At 44.7% G+C, this 12550-nt stretch overlaps 1 protein-coding gene across 1 annotated transcript in view; it reads right to left on the reverse strand.

Annotated features, from left to right (window-relative positions):
- LOC118378667 (acid-sensing ion channel 1) overlaps positions 1-12550 on the reverse strand; it is a 119521-nt gene that overhangs the window by 19555 nt on the left and 87416 nt on the right. The window contains exons 5-6 of the mRNA XM_052526378.1: positions 9278-9334; positions 8262-8413 (exon numbers count right to left, since the gene is read on the reverse strand). Coding sequence (XP_052382338.1) covers positions 8262-8413; positions 9278-9334 — 209 coding nt within the window. The remainder of the gene's footprint in view (positions 1-8261; positions 8414-9277; positions 9335-12550) is intronic.

Here is a 12550-nt window from a genome sequence, read left to right on the forward strand (position 1 = left end):
CATCAACAACACAGCTGTTTCTCTCTTTATCTGTTCTCATCTCTCCCCATCAACAACATTCTGTTTATCTCTCTCTCATCTCAATCTGTCTCTCTCTCTCAGCTTTTCTCCTCTCTCATCTACCTAATTTCTTGTCTTTAGAATATCAAGCAGGGATTACTGTATGTTAAAGCCCCCATCAACAACACAGCTGTTATTTATGCTGTTCCCAGAATATCCCCATCAACAACTGTCATATCAATTACAGGAATCCCCTGCAAGAAAAGTCAAACTTCTCTCTGATGCTGTTCCCAGTGAGTTCCCCATCAACAACACAGCTGTTTCATAGGGAATACAGCTGTTTCTCTTCACAAAGTCCTAGTTCTAGTTCTATCCACATCTGAGTTCCCCATCAACAACACAGCTGTTTCTCTCTGATGCTGTCCCCAGTGAGTTTCCCCATCAACAACACAGCTGTTTCTCTTCAACAACACAGCTGTTTCTCTCTGATGCTGTTCTCAGATGAGTTCCCCATCAACAACACAGCTGTTTCTCTTCAACAACACAGCTGTTTCTCTTCAACAACACAGCTGTTTCTCTCTGATGCTGTTCCCAGATGAGTTTCCCCATCAACAACACAGCTGTTTCTCTCTGATGCTGTTCTCAGATGAGTTCCCCATCAACAACACAGCTGTTTCTCTTCAACAACACAGCTGTTTCTCTTCAACAACACAGCTGATTCTCTCTGATGCTGTTCTCAGATGAGTTCCCCATCAACAACACAGCTGTTTCTCTTCAACAACACAGCTGTTTCTCTTCAACAACACAGCTGTTTCTCTTCAACAACACAGCTGTTTCTCTCTGATGCTGTTCCCAGTGAGTTTCCCCATCAACAACACAGCTGTTTCTCTTCAACAACACAGCTGATTCTCTCTGATGCTGTTCCCAGTGAGTTTCCCCATCAACAACACAGCTGTTTCTCTCTGATGCTGTCCCAGTGAGTTTCCCCATCAACAACACAGCTGTTTCTCTCTGATGCTGTTCCCAGTGAGTTTCCCATCAACAACACAGCTGTTTCTCTCTGATGCTGTTCCCAGTGAGTTTCCCCATCAACAACACAGCTGTTTCTCTCTGATGCTGTTCCCAGTGAGTTTCCCCATCAACAACACAGCTGTTTCTCTTCAACAACACAGCTGATTCTCTCTGATGCTGTTCCCAGTGAGTTTCCCCATCAACAACACAGCTGTTTCCCCATCAACAACACAGCTGATAAACCAAAAGGTAAATGTTTTAATACCTGGTGTTTTGAGTGTCTATCCACACACACATCTGTGTACTATGAATGGTTATGTAGCTGTGTGCTATGAATGGTGATATAAATCTGTGTCCTATGAACGGTTATGTAGCTGTGTCCTATGAATGGTTATGTAGCTGTGTCCTATGAATGGTTATGTAACTGTGTCCTATGAATGGTTATGTAGCTGTGTGCTATGAATGGTGATATAAATCTGTGTCCTATGAATGGTTATGTAGCTGTGTCCTATGAATGGTTATGTAGCTGTGTCCTATGAATGGTTATGTAGCTGTGTCCTATGAATGGTTATGTAGCTGTGTCCTATGAATGGTTATGTAGCTGTGTCCTATGAATGGTTATGTAGCTGTGTCCTATGAATGGTTATGTAGCTGTGTCCTATGAATGGTTATGTAGCTGTGTCCTATGAATGGTTATGTAGCTGTGTGCTATGAATGGTTATGGAGCTGTGTGCTATGAATGGTGATATAAATCTGTGTCCTATGCATGGTTATGTAGCTGTGTACTATGTAGGGTTGCACATTTTGGGGAATATTCAGAGGTGAAAACTTTCCATGGGAATATATGGGAATATATGGGAATTAACGGAAATATATGCAAATTATTATTAATACCATTTAAATGTAGATGTTTTTTTACATTGGATATATTTACCATATCGTATGGAGACCGAAACATAAACCTTTTACCTCAACATAAGTAGACATAATTGCAAATGATTAAATCCTTCCAATAGAAAAAATACAATTGTTACGAATTGAACTTTAATTAAATGATTTGACTCTTCACATGGGATGATTTCACTGAACAACAAAAGAAAGGCAATATTGAATGATCCCCAATGATCCATCGCATCTCCCAAAAACGTTTTCAACATTCATCTGTAAAAACTAGAAACTAAAGCTTTGGTTGTCTTCCTCTCAGGCCTCCATGTCTTCTCCCTGGAACTCCTCAATGTTGAACATCAGGCCTCATCTTCACTGTCACTTTCCAACCTTGTTGAGGATGGCTCGTTGTCAGGCTCAAAAAGCCTCAAATTTGCCTGGATGGCCGCCAATTTTCAAACCCTTGTATTGGTCAGCTTGTTGCGTGCTTTGGTGTGTGTGTTCCCAAACAAGGACCAGTTGCGCTCTGAAGAGGCTGATGTTGGTGGGATCTGGAGGATGATGGAGGCAACAGGGGAAAAAGACCCTCAGATCCACAAAGTCCCTTCCACCAGGTGTCTGATGAGATATGTTGGCACAACTGCCATATTGCATCTCCATCCCAAAGCCCTTGCTTGGAAGTGTACTTCGCCAGACTGCCAAGACCCTTGCCCTCATTCAGGCCAAGATGGCGAGACACAATAGTGATGACACCATAGGCCTACTTGATCTCTGCACCAGACAGGATGCTCTTGCCAGCATATTTGGGGTCCAACATGTACTCTGTGGTGTGTATGGGCTTCAGGAAGACGTCTTCACATGTTTTTTTAATGTATTTCAGAACTTCAGTTTCCTCTGCTTGGAGCAACAGTGAAGTGGGCAGGGCAGTACGGATTTCTTCTCTTACATCTGAAAACAGAGTCTGAACATCAGACAGGATGGCATTGTCTCCCTCAATCTTTCCAATGGCTACTGCTATAAGTTTCAGGCTGCTTACCACTCTCTCCCAAAATACATCATCCAGGAGGACCCTCTTGATGGGGCTGTTGTCACGTCCTGACCTTAGTTCCTTTTTTATGTCTCTATTTTAGGTTGGTCAGGGCGTGAGTCGGGGTGGGCATTCTATGTTTTGTTCTTGTGGTTATATTTCTATGTGTTTGGCCTGGTATGGTTCCCAATCAGAGGCAGCTGTCAATCGTTGTCTCTGATTGAGAACCATATTTAGGTAGCCTGTTTTCCCACTTTTGTTTGTGGGTGGATATTTTCCGTTTCAGTGTTTTCACCATACGGGACTGTTTCGTGTTTCCTTTATTCTCTTGTTCGTTTGTATTTCAGTGTTCAGTTTATTAAAGTTATCATGGACACATTTTGCATTTTGGTCTACTCCTTCTTCCACCAACGAAAATCGTTGCAGAACCACCCACCAAAAGAGGACCAAGCAGCGTGAGAAGGAGGAGAGGAGCTATCTGGAGGAATGGACATGGGAGGAGATTTGGGGGAGGCACACGGGGAGTATGGCTAAGTCAGGTAGGAGACCGGAGCCAACTCCCCTTGCTTACCGTGGCGAGAGGTTGACCGGGCAGGCACCGTGTTATGCGGTGAGGCGCGCGGTGTCTCCAGTGTGTACGCATAGCCCGGTGCGCTACATCGCAGCTCCTCATATCGGTCGGGATAGAGTGGGCAACGAGCCAGGTGCTATGAAGCCCGGCTCAGCGCATCTGGTCTCCAGTGTGTACGTATAGCCCGGTGCGCTACATCGCAGCTCCTCATATCGGTCGGGATAGAGTGGGCAACGGGGCAACGAGCCAGGTGCTATGAAGCCGGCTCAGCGCATCTGGTCTCCAGTGTGTACGTATAGCCCGGTGTGCTACATCACAGCTCCTCATATCGGTCGGGATAGAGTGGGCAGGTGCTACGAGCCAGGTGCTATAGAAGCCGGCTCAGCGCATCTGGTCTGGTCCAGTGTGTACGTATAGCCCGGTGTGCTACATCACAGCTCCTCATATCGGTCGGGATAGAGTGGGCAACGAGCCAGGTGCTATGAAGCCGGCTCAGCGCATCTGGTCTCCAGTGTGTACGTATAGCCCGGTGCGCTACATCGCAGCTCCTCATATCGGTCGGGATAGAGTGGGCAACGAGCCAGGTGCTATGAAGCCGGCTCAGCGCATCTGGTCTCCAGTGTGTACGTATAGCCCGGTGCGCTACATCGCAGCTCCTCGTATCGGTCGGGATAGAGTGGGCAACGAGCCAGGTGCTATGAAGCCGGCTCAGCGCATCTGGTCTCCAGTGTGTACGTATAGCCCGGTGCGCTACATCGCAGCTCCTCGTATCGGTCGGGATAGAGTGGGCAACGAGCCAGGTGCTATGAAGCCGGCTCAGCGCATCTGGTCTCCAGTGTGTACGTATAGCCCGGTGCGCTACATCGCAGCTCCTCGTATCGGTCGGGATAGAGTGGGCAACGAGCCAGGTGCTATGAAGCCGGCTCAGCGCATCTGGTCTCCAGTGTGTACGTATAGCCCGGTGCGCTACATCGCAGCTCCTCATATCGGTCGGGATAGAGTGGGCAACGAGCCAGGTGCTATGAAGCCGGCTCAGCGCATCTGGTCTCCAGTGTGTACGTATAGCCCGGTGCGCTACATCGCAGCTCCTCATATCGGTCGGGATAGAGTGGGCAACGAGCCAGGTGCTATGAAGCCGGCTCAGCGCATCTGGTCTCCAGTGTGTACGTATAGCCCGGTGCGCTACATCGCAGCTCCTCATATCGGTCGGGATAGAGTGGGCAACGAGCCAGGTGCTATGAAGCCGGCTCAGCGCATCTGGTCTCCAGTGTGTACGTATAGCCCGGTGCGCTACATCGCAGCTCCTCATATCGGTCGGGATAGAGTGGGCAACGAGCCAGGTGCTATGAAGCCGGCTCAGCGCATCTGGTCTGCAGTGCGTCTCCTCGGCCCAGGGTATATGGCACCAGCCCTACGCACGGTGTTCCCGGTTCAACAGCACAGCCCAGTGCGGTCTGTTCCACCCCGCCGCACTTGCCGGGCTACAGGGAGTATCCAGCCAGGTAGGGTTGTGCAGGCTCGGTGCTCGAGACCTCCAGTGCGCATCCACGGTCCGGTCCATCCGGTGCCTCCTCCACGCACCAGGCTGTCTCTCCGTCTCCTCCCTCCAGATGCCCACCCAGACCCTCCTCTATGGGTTTAGATTTTGCGGCCGGAGTCTGCACCTTTGGGCGGGAGTACTGTCATGTTCTGACCTTAGTTCCTTTTTATGTCGCTATTTTAGGTTGGTCAGGGCGTGAGGGCGTTTCAGTGTTTTCACCATATGGGACTGTTTCAGTTTTCCTTTATGCTCTTGTTCGTTTGTATTCAGTGTTCAGTTTATTAAAGTTATCATGGACACGTACCATGCTGCGTTTTGGTCTACTCCTTCTTCCACCAATGAAAATCGTTACAGCTGTGTATATCGACAGACTGTGATATGGCCATTTCTTGAGAGAGTCCTTCCCCTCCAGGAGACTGTCAAACATGATGACAACACCACCCCAACGGGTGTTGCTAAGCAGCTTCAATGTAGTGCTCTTACTCTTCTCACTTTGCTTGGTGAGGTAGATTGCTGCTATAACGTGAGGACCCTTCACATACCTAACCATTTCCTTGGCTCTCTTGAAGAGTGTATTCATTGTTTTCAGTGTCATGATGTCCATGAGGAGCAGATTCAATACATGAGCAGCACAGCCAATGGGTGTGATGTGAGGGTAGTACTCCTCCACTTTAGACCAAGCAGCCTTCATGTTCGCAGCATTGTCTGTCACCGGTGCAAATACCTTTTGTGGTCCAAGGTCATTGATGACCGGTGTGTCTGTTGTCCCTTGTGTCTGTGCACTTGTTGAATACTGGTTGAGGGGTGGAGACGATGTGGTTAATTTTTCCTTGCCCACGAACATTCGACCACCCATCAGAGAGGATTGCAATAACAGTCTACTTTCTCTATGATTTGCTTGACCTTCAACTTGAACTCTGTTGAACTCTGCATCCAGCAAATGAGAAGATAAAGCATGTCTGGTTGGAGAGGTGTATGCTGGGTGAAGAACATTCAGACATCTCTTTCAATACACATTGCCTGTGAGCATCAGAGGTGAACCAGTTGCCTACACAGCTCGAGCAAGACATTCATCAGCATTTCTCAGACTACGTTCCTCCATTGAGTCAAAAAACCTTCTGATTCCAGGAGGACCACGAGCTGTTGCTATCGATAAAGTGTCTGATTCATCATTTTCACCTCGAATAGAAGTAGAGGGACTTTGTCAGAGGTTGTTTGTTGTGAGCGCCGAGGGAACTTTATGCACTTGGCCAGATAATTCTGCATCTTTGTTGCATTCTTCACATATGATTTGGCACAGTATTTGCACATGTACAAAGCTTGTATGTATGGAAACAGGTGAATCAACACTCCTCAGTTAGCAGGCTCAACCAAGCTAAAAACCCACATGGTAGCAACAATTGGTAACAAGTTAGAAATGATTTAAACACACTTTGCTGTAGGCTACTATTTACTAGTTAACAAAAAAATCATGATTGTCATGTACAATATATTCACCCCACCCAGTATTGTAATCAACCCTTACCAGAAAGCATGTCGTCTTGGCTCAGACAGTGTAATAGTGTGGGCTCAATAGCATCTCATCAGTGTGCAAGATGTTCAGAATCAGCTGCACATGTGATGGAATAATGCACTGTGCATGCAGAGGGGATAGTTTAACCAAAATATGCCACAAGACCCAGGCCTTATCTGTATCCCACAAAAAAGGTTCACTGTTATAAGCTAACTTTTTTGATGAATTTAAACAAAATTCCTCAAAATCCCAAGTATAACTTCCCATGGAAAATTACTGGAAAGTTTCCCACCCTCTGCACCCACACACACACACACACACACACACACACACACACACACACACACACACACACACACACACACACACACACACACACACACACACACACACACACACACACACACACACACACACACACACACACACACACACACACACACACTCTCTCTCTCTCTCCCAATACATATTTATTAATGCAAATTCATTCCAATCTGATGTGTCTCTAAACAGACGGGAGGATGAGAAGGATCCCTTTACTATCCACTGAGAATTTAGATGATGTCGATGATGAATTTGTCTGAGGGAACGGAATAACTCTTTAACCTTTAAATAAGAAACATGTCATCTTAATCACCGACTATATCTAAAGTCTCCATGATTATCCATTAACCTTTCGCAATAAATCAATTTACAGAGATTCTTCATATTGTCTTTCCTTGAAACTTCCACACCTGACAGATGGATAAGGAGCAGACAGGTAAACTTTCACACCTGACAGATAGATAAGGAGCAGACAGGTTAACTTTCACACCTGACAGATAGATAAGGAGCAGACAGGTTAACTTTCACACCTGACAGATGGATAAGGAGCAGACAGGTAAACTTTCACACCTGACAGATAGATAAGGAGCAGACAGGTAAACTTTCACACCTGACAGATAGATAAGGAGCAGACAGGTAAACTTTCACACCTGACAGATAGATAAGGAGCAGACAGGTAAACTTTCACACCTGACAGATAGATAAGGAGCAGACAGGTAAACTTCACACCTGACAGATAGATAAGGAGCAGACAGGTAAACTTTCACACCTGACAGATAGATAAGGAGCAGACAGGTAAACTTTCACACCTGACAGATAGATAAGGAGCAGACAGGTAAACTTCCACACCTGACAGATAGATAAGGAGCAGACAGGTAAACTTTCACACCTGACAGATAGATAAGGAGCAGACAGGTAAACTTCCACACCTGACAGATAGATAAGGAGCAGACAGGTAAACTTTCACACCTGACAGATAGATAAGGAGCAGACAGGTAAACTTTCACACCTGACAGATAGATAAGGAGCAGACAGGTAAACTTCCACACCTGACAGATAGATAAGGAGCAGACAGGTAAACTTTCACACCTGACAGATAAACTTCCATAGATAAGGAGCAGACAGGTAAACTTCCACCTGACAGATAGATAAGTGACAGATAGATAAGGAGCAGACAGGTAAACTTTCACACCTGACAGATAGATAAGGAGCAGACAGGTAAACTTCCACACCTGACAGATAGATAAGGAGCAGACAGGTAAACTTCCACACCTGACAGATAGATAAGGAGCAGACAGGTAAACTTCCACACCTGACAGATAGATAAGGAGCAGACAGGTAAACTTCCACACCTGACAGATAGATAAGGAGCAGACAGGTAAACTTCCACAATGTATTGCTCTGTCTTGTTGTACTTCTTGGCCAGGTACTTGGCTGAGGCCTTACTGGGAATCTTGACGAAGGACATCTCCTTTCCAAAGCGTGTCATGTTGCAGGGCGTCTCACACACACAGTAGTCATTATCCCTCTCCACCAGGAAGTCTAAGGACACAAGAATTGAATAGAATAGCATATAATAGAATAGAACAGAACAGAATAGCATAGAATAGAACAGAATAGAATAGTATAGAATAGAACAGAATAGCATAGAATAGAACAGAATAGCATAGAATAGAACAAAATAGAACAGAATAGCATAGAATAGAACAGAATAGAATAGCATAGAATAGAATAGCATAGAATAGAACAGAATAGAACAGAATAGCATAGAATAGAACAGAATAGAACAGAATAGCATCGAATAGAACAGAATAGAATAGAACAGAATAGCATAGAATAGAATAGAACAGAATAGAACAGAACTATTACTAGCAACTATTACCGTCAAGTAGACCTTATCCAAAACCTTAACCCTGTGTGTCAAAAAAACTTTTACATTTTACTTTTGCAGCAAATCTGAAATACATGGATAAACATTAAATTATGCTGTGAGACTATGAGAGCAACTTGGGAATTTGACATTTGGAGAAATGTGGATAAACATCTAATTCTGTTGTAAGTCTGAGAGCTTATTGTGAGATACAGACAAAGCCCTGACTAGGTAGAAATGTGAAAGGACCAAGCAGACAAATAGACAGACAGACAGACAGACAGACAGACAGACAGACAGACAGACAGACAGACAGACAGACAGACAGACAGACAGACAGAACGAAAGAGCAAAATAGAGAGACAGACAGAGCGAGAGAGAGAGAGAGAAAGAAAGAGAGCGAGAGAGAGAGAGAAAGAAAGAGAGCGAAAGAGAGAGAGAGAAAAAGAGAGAGAGAGAGAGAGAGAGAGAGAGAGAGAGAGAGAGAGAGAAAACAGAGAGAGACAGACAGCCAGCCAGACAGAGGTTTAACTTACCCAAGGCAGGGTCGGCACACTCCTTGTACTGCTCTGGGGTACAGTAAGGGGCATCTCCTGAGGAAGACATAACAGAGACAGAACACCACGTCCTGGATGAAGAAGAGTAGGAAGATGATGAAGAGGGACTTGTCTGGCATTTTTACAACTCTTCTTTTTCCTTTCTCTGGTCTGTCTCATCTGCCTAGAAAACATCTCCGTAAAATGTGATCTAATCTCCTGATGAAATTTAATTAATTGATTTTGTTAACACGGGTGTCCTTTCGTTTTCTCTAGATTGCACAAACTCTTCTATCAGCGACAACACAGTTAGAGACACACCAACAACAACCTGATGTCCAGAGATACAGTGAATTAGCGCCCGATTCCGTCATATAACTACACTTATTCATATCCCTGCCACACTGTTCACATCCACCTGGCAGGTCAGGCGAGGAATGATGAATGAGATCATGACAGAAGCTACAGAGGAGGACGGAGTCCCAGACAACAGCCTGATTCCCTAGATGGTGCATTACCTTTTTGACCAGAGGCCCCTTTTAGTCAAAAGTTCTGCACCAAAGAGGGGAATAGGCTGCCATTTTGGGACAGTATGGAGGATGGTGCAGGTGACTGATGGATACTCTGAGGACAAGTGTCTCTCAGAATAACTACTGTTGAGACACTGTTACTGGGACCCCGTTAGAGTGTTGGACTAGTAACCGAAAGGTTGCAAGTTCAAACCCCCGAGCTGACAAGGTACAAATCTGTCGTTCTGCTCCTGAACAGGCAGTTAACCCACTGTTTCCTAGGCCGTCATTGAAAATAAGAATTTGTTCTTAACTGACTTTAAATAAAGGTTAAATAAAAAAATAAAACTGTTACTTCTAAACGAGCACCAATTACATGTGCTGGTTTATAGGAGCAATTCAGAATAAAAGCTAGATTGCACATTAAGATAGCATTGATTTGGCTGACAACCATGGTTTCTATAGGAATGAATCATAATACAAATTATATTCCACAATTTTATAGGTCTAATCGGGAATTAAGTAGAACAAATATTGTATGGCGGACCCTTAACACTAATTAGGCTGACAAACATTGGCATAGCAATTGTTCTGACAAATCCAGCACAACCAATCTCGTCTGCTACTACCCCTTAACAATAGATCGCAGGAATATAGACGCTTTACTCTTTCATCTTCAGCCTAGTCACCTCTGTCTCTAAGATACACAATCCATCACACTCAACAAACCTTGCCTATGCTGCTCGGCCATCGCTCATCCATATATTTATATGTACATATTCTCATTCACCCCTTTAGATTTGTGTGTATAAGGTACACTGTGGAATTGTTAGATTACTTGTTAGATATTACTGCACTGTCGGAACTAGAAGCACAAGCATTTCACGACACTCACATTAACATCTGCTAACCATGTGTATGTGACCAATAACATCTGCTAACCATGTGTATGTGACCAATAACATCTGCTAACCATGTGTATGTGACCAATAACATCTGCTAACCATGTGTATGTGACCAATAACATCTGCTAACCATGTGTATGTGACCAATAACATCTGCTAACCATGTGTATGTGACCAATAACATCTGCTAACCATGTGTATGTGACCAATAACATCTGCTAACCATGTGTATGTGACCAATAACATCTGCTAACCATGTGTATGTGGCAAATAAAATGTGATTTGATTTGAGATTTGAGATAAAAACTCCACTGCAGCATGTACCAACTAACCCTACTGAACAAAATCTGTTTTAATAGTTTTGTTGGAACCCTATAGAGTCAATGACATGTGACCCCTCCTGTCTCAGCCTCCAGTATTTATGCTGCAGTAGTTTATGTGTCGGGGGGCTAGGGTCAGTTTGTTATATCTGGAGTACTTCTCCTGTCCTATTCGGTGTCCTGTGTGAATTTAAGTGTGCTCTCTCTAATTCTCTCTTTCTTTCTTTCTCTCTCTCGGAGGTCCTGAGCCCTAGGACCATGCCTCAGGACTACCTGACATGATGACTCCTTGCTGTCCCCAGTCCACCTGGCCATGCTGCTGCTCCAGTTTCAACTGTTATTGAACATCTTGGCCATGTTCTGTTATAATCTCCACCCGGCACAGCCAGAAGAGGACTGGCCACCCCTCATAGCCTGGTTCCTCTCTAGGTTTCTTCCTAGGTTTTGGCCTTTCTAGGGAGTTTCTCCTCGCCACCGTGCTTCTACACCTGCATTGCTTGCTGTTTGGGGTTTTAGGCTGGGTTTCTGTACAGCACTTTGAGATAAGCTGATAAGCTGATGTACGAAGGGCTATATAAATAAATGTGATTTGATTTGACATAGAGGATGACTGAGTCATGGATCCCTATAGAGTCAGTGACAACAGAGACGATGACACATGCCGCGTTCACGTGCTAGTCGGAACTAGGAAACTCTGAAGTTTTAGACTTGCTAGTGGGTTGTAGTTAAACACATGCCGCGTTCACGTGCTAGTCGGAACTAGGAAACTCTGAAGTTTTAGACTTGCTAGTGGGTTGTAGTTAAACACATGCTGCATTCAAACCAGTTAGCATGTCGGAAATGTCAATTTCCTGGTTCCCACTAGCACGTGAACGCGGAGTCATGATTCCCCATAGTGTCAGTAACAGAGAATATGGTGTTTATAGTGAGTGACAGAGAGGATGACTCAGTACATGGTTGGTGGAATTTTCCAACATTCTATATTTTTCTAGGGACAGCTCATAGACGTAGTTAGATGACTGTTCTTTGGATATGTCCCTTTGTGGCATCTGTGAGAGCACGGGCAGCGCCATTGAGGCCATCTCCATTTTAAAGTAGTGCATTTTATTATTCTACTATTCCTATGAGATGGTAATCCAACTGAAAGGGGGGCGTACTGCCACCTGGAGGCTGTTGTATGAACAGGTATAAAGACAAGGTTGATGATTTTTCTGCCACCTGCAGTTATGGAATGAGCATAATTCATTGGCTGATCCCTCCTGATGACCTGGATGGAATCATGTGATCCTTCCTTAACCAATAGGAAGTCTCACCGCAATATCAGTGTCCTTGCAATTAAAAAAAAAAAAATCAAATGATTGATCTCTATCTATTTTTATGGGGCAGCTCTGCGTCTAGGGCTGAAATTAATGTGACTGGTTAAGTTTGGAAAATAAATGTGATTGGTTAGATGGGTTCTGTTCTTGAGACAACCAGGTGATCTTACCCTTTGACAACCAGGTGGAGGGTTCTTTACTGAGACAACAAGGTTTTTCCTTT

Source organism: Oncorhynchus keta, chromosome 10 (genome assembly GCF_023373465.1).
Source record: "Oncorhynchus keta strain PuntledgeMale-10-30-2019 chromosome 10, Oket_V2, whole genome shotgun sequence".
In the NCBI taxonomy this organism is placed as follows: Eukaryota; Metazoa; Chordata; class Actinopteri; order Salmoniformes; family Salmonidae; genus Oncorhynchus; species Oncorhynchus keta.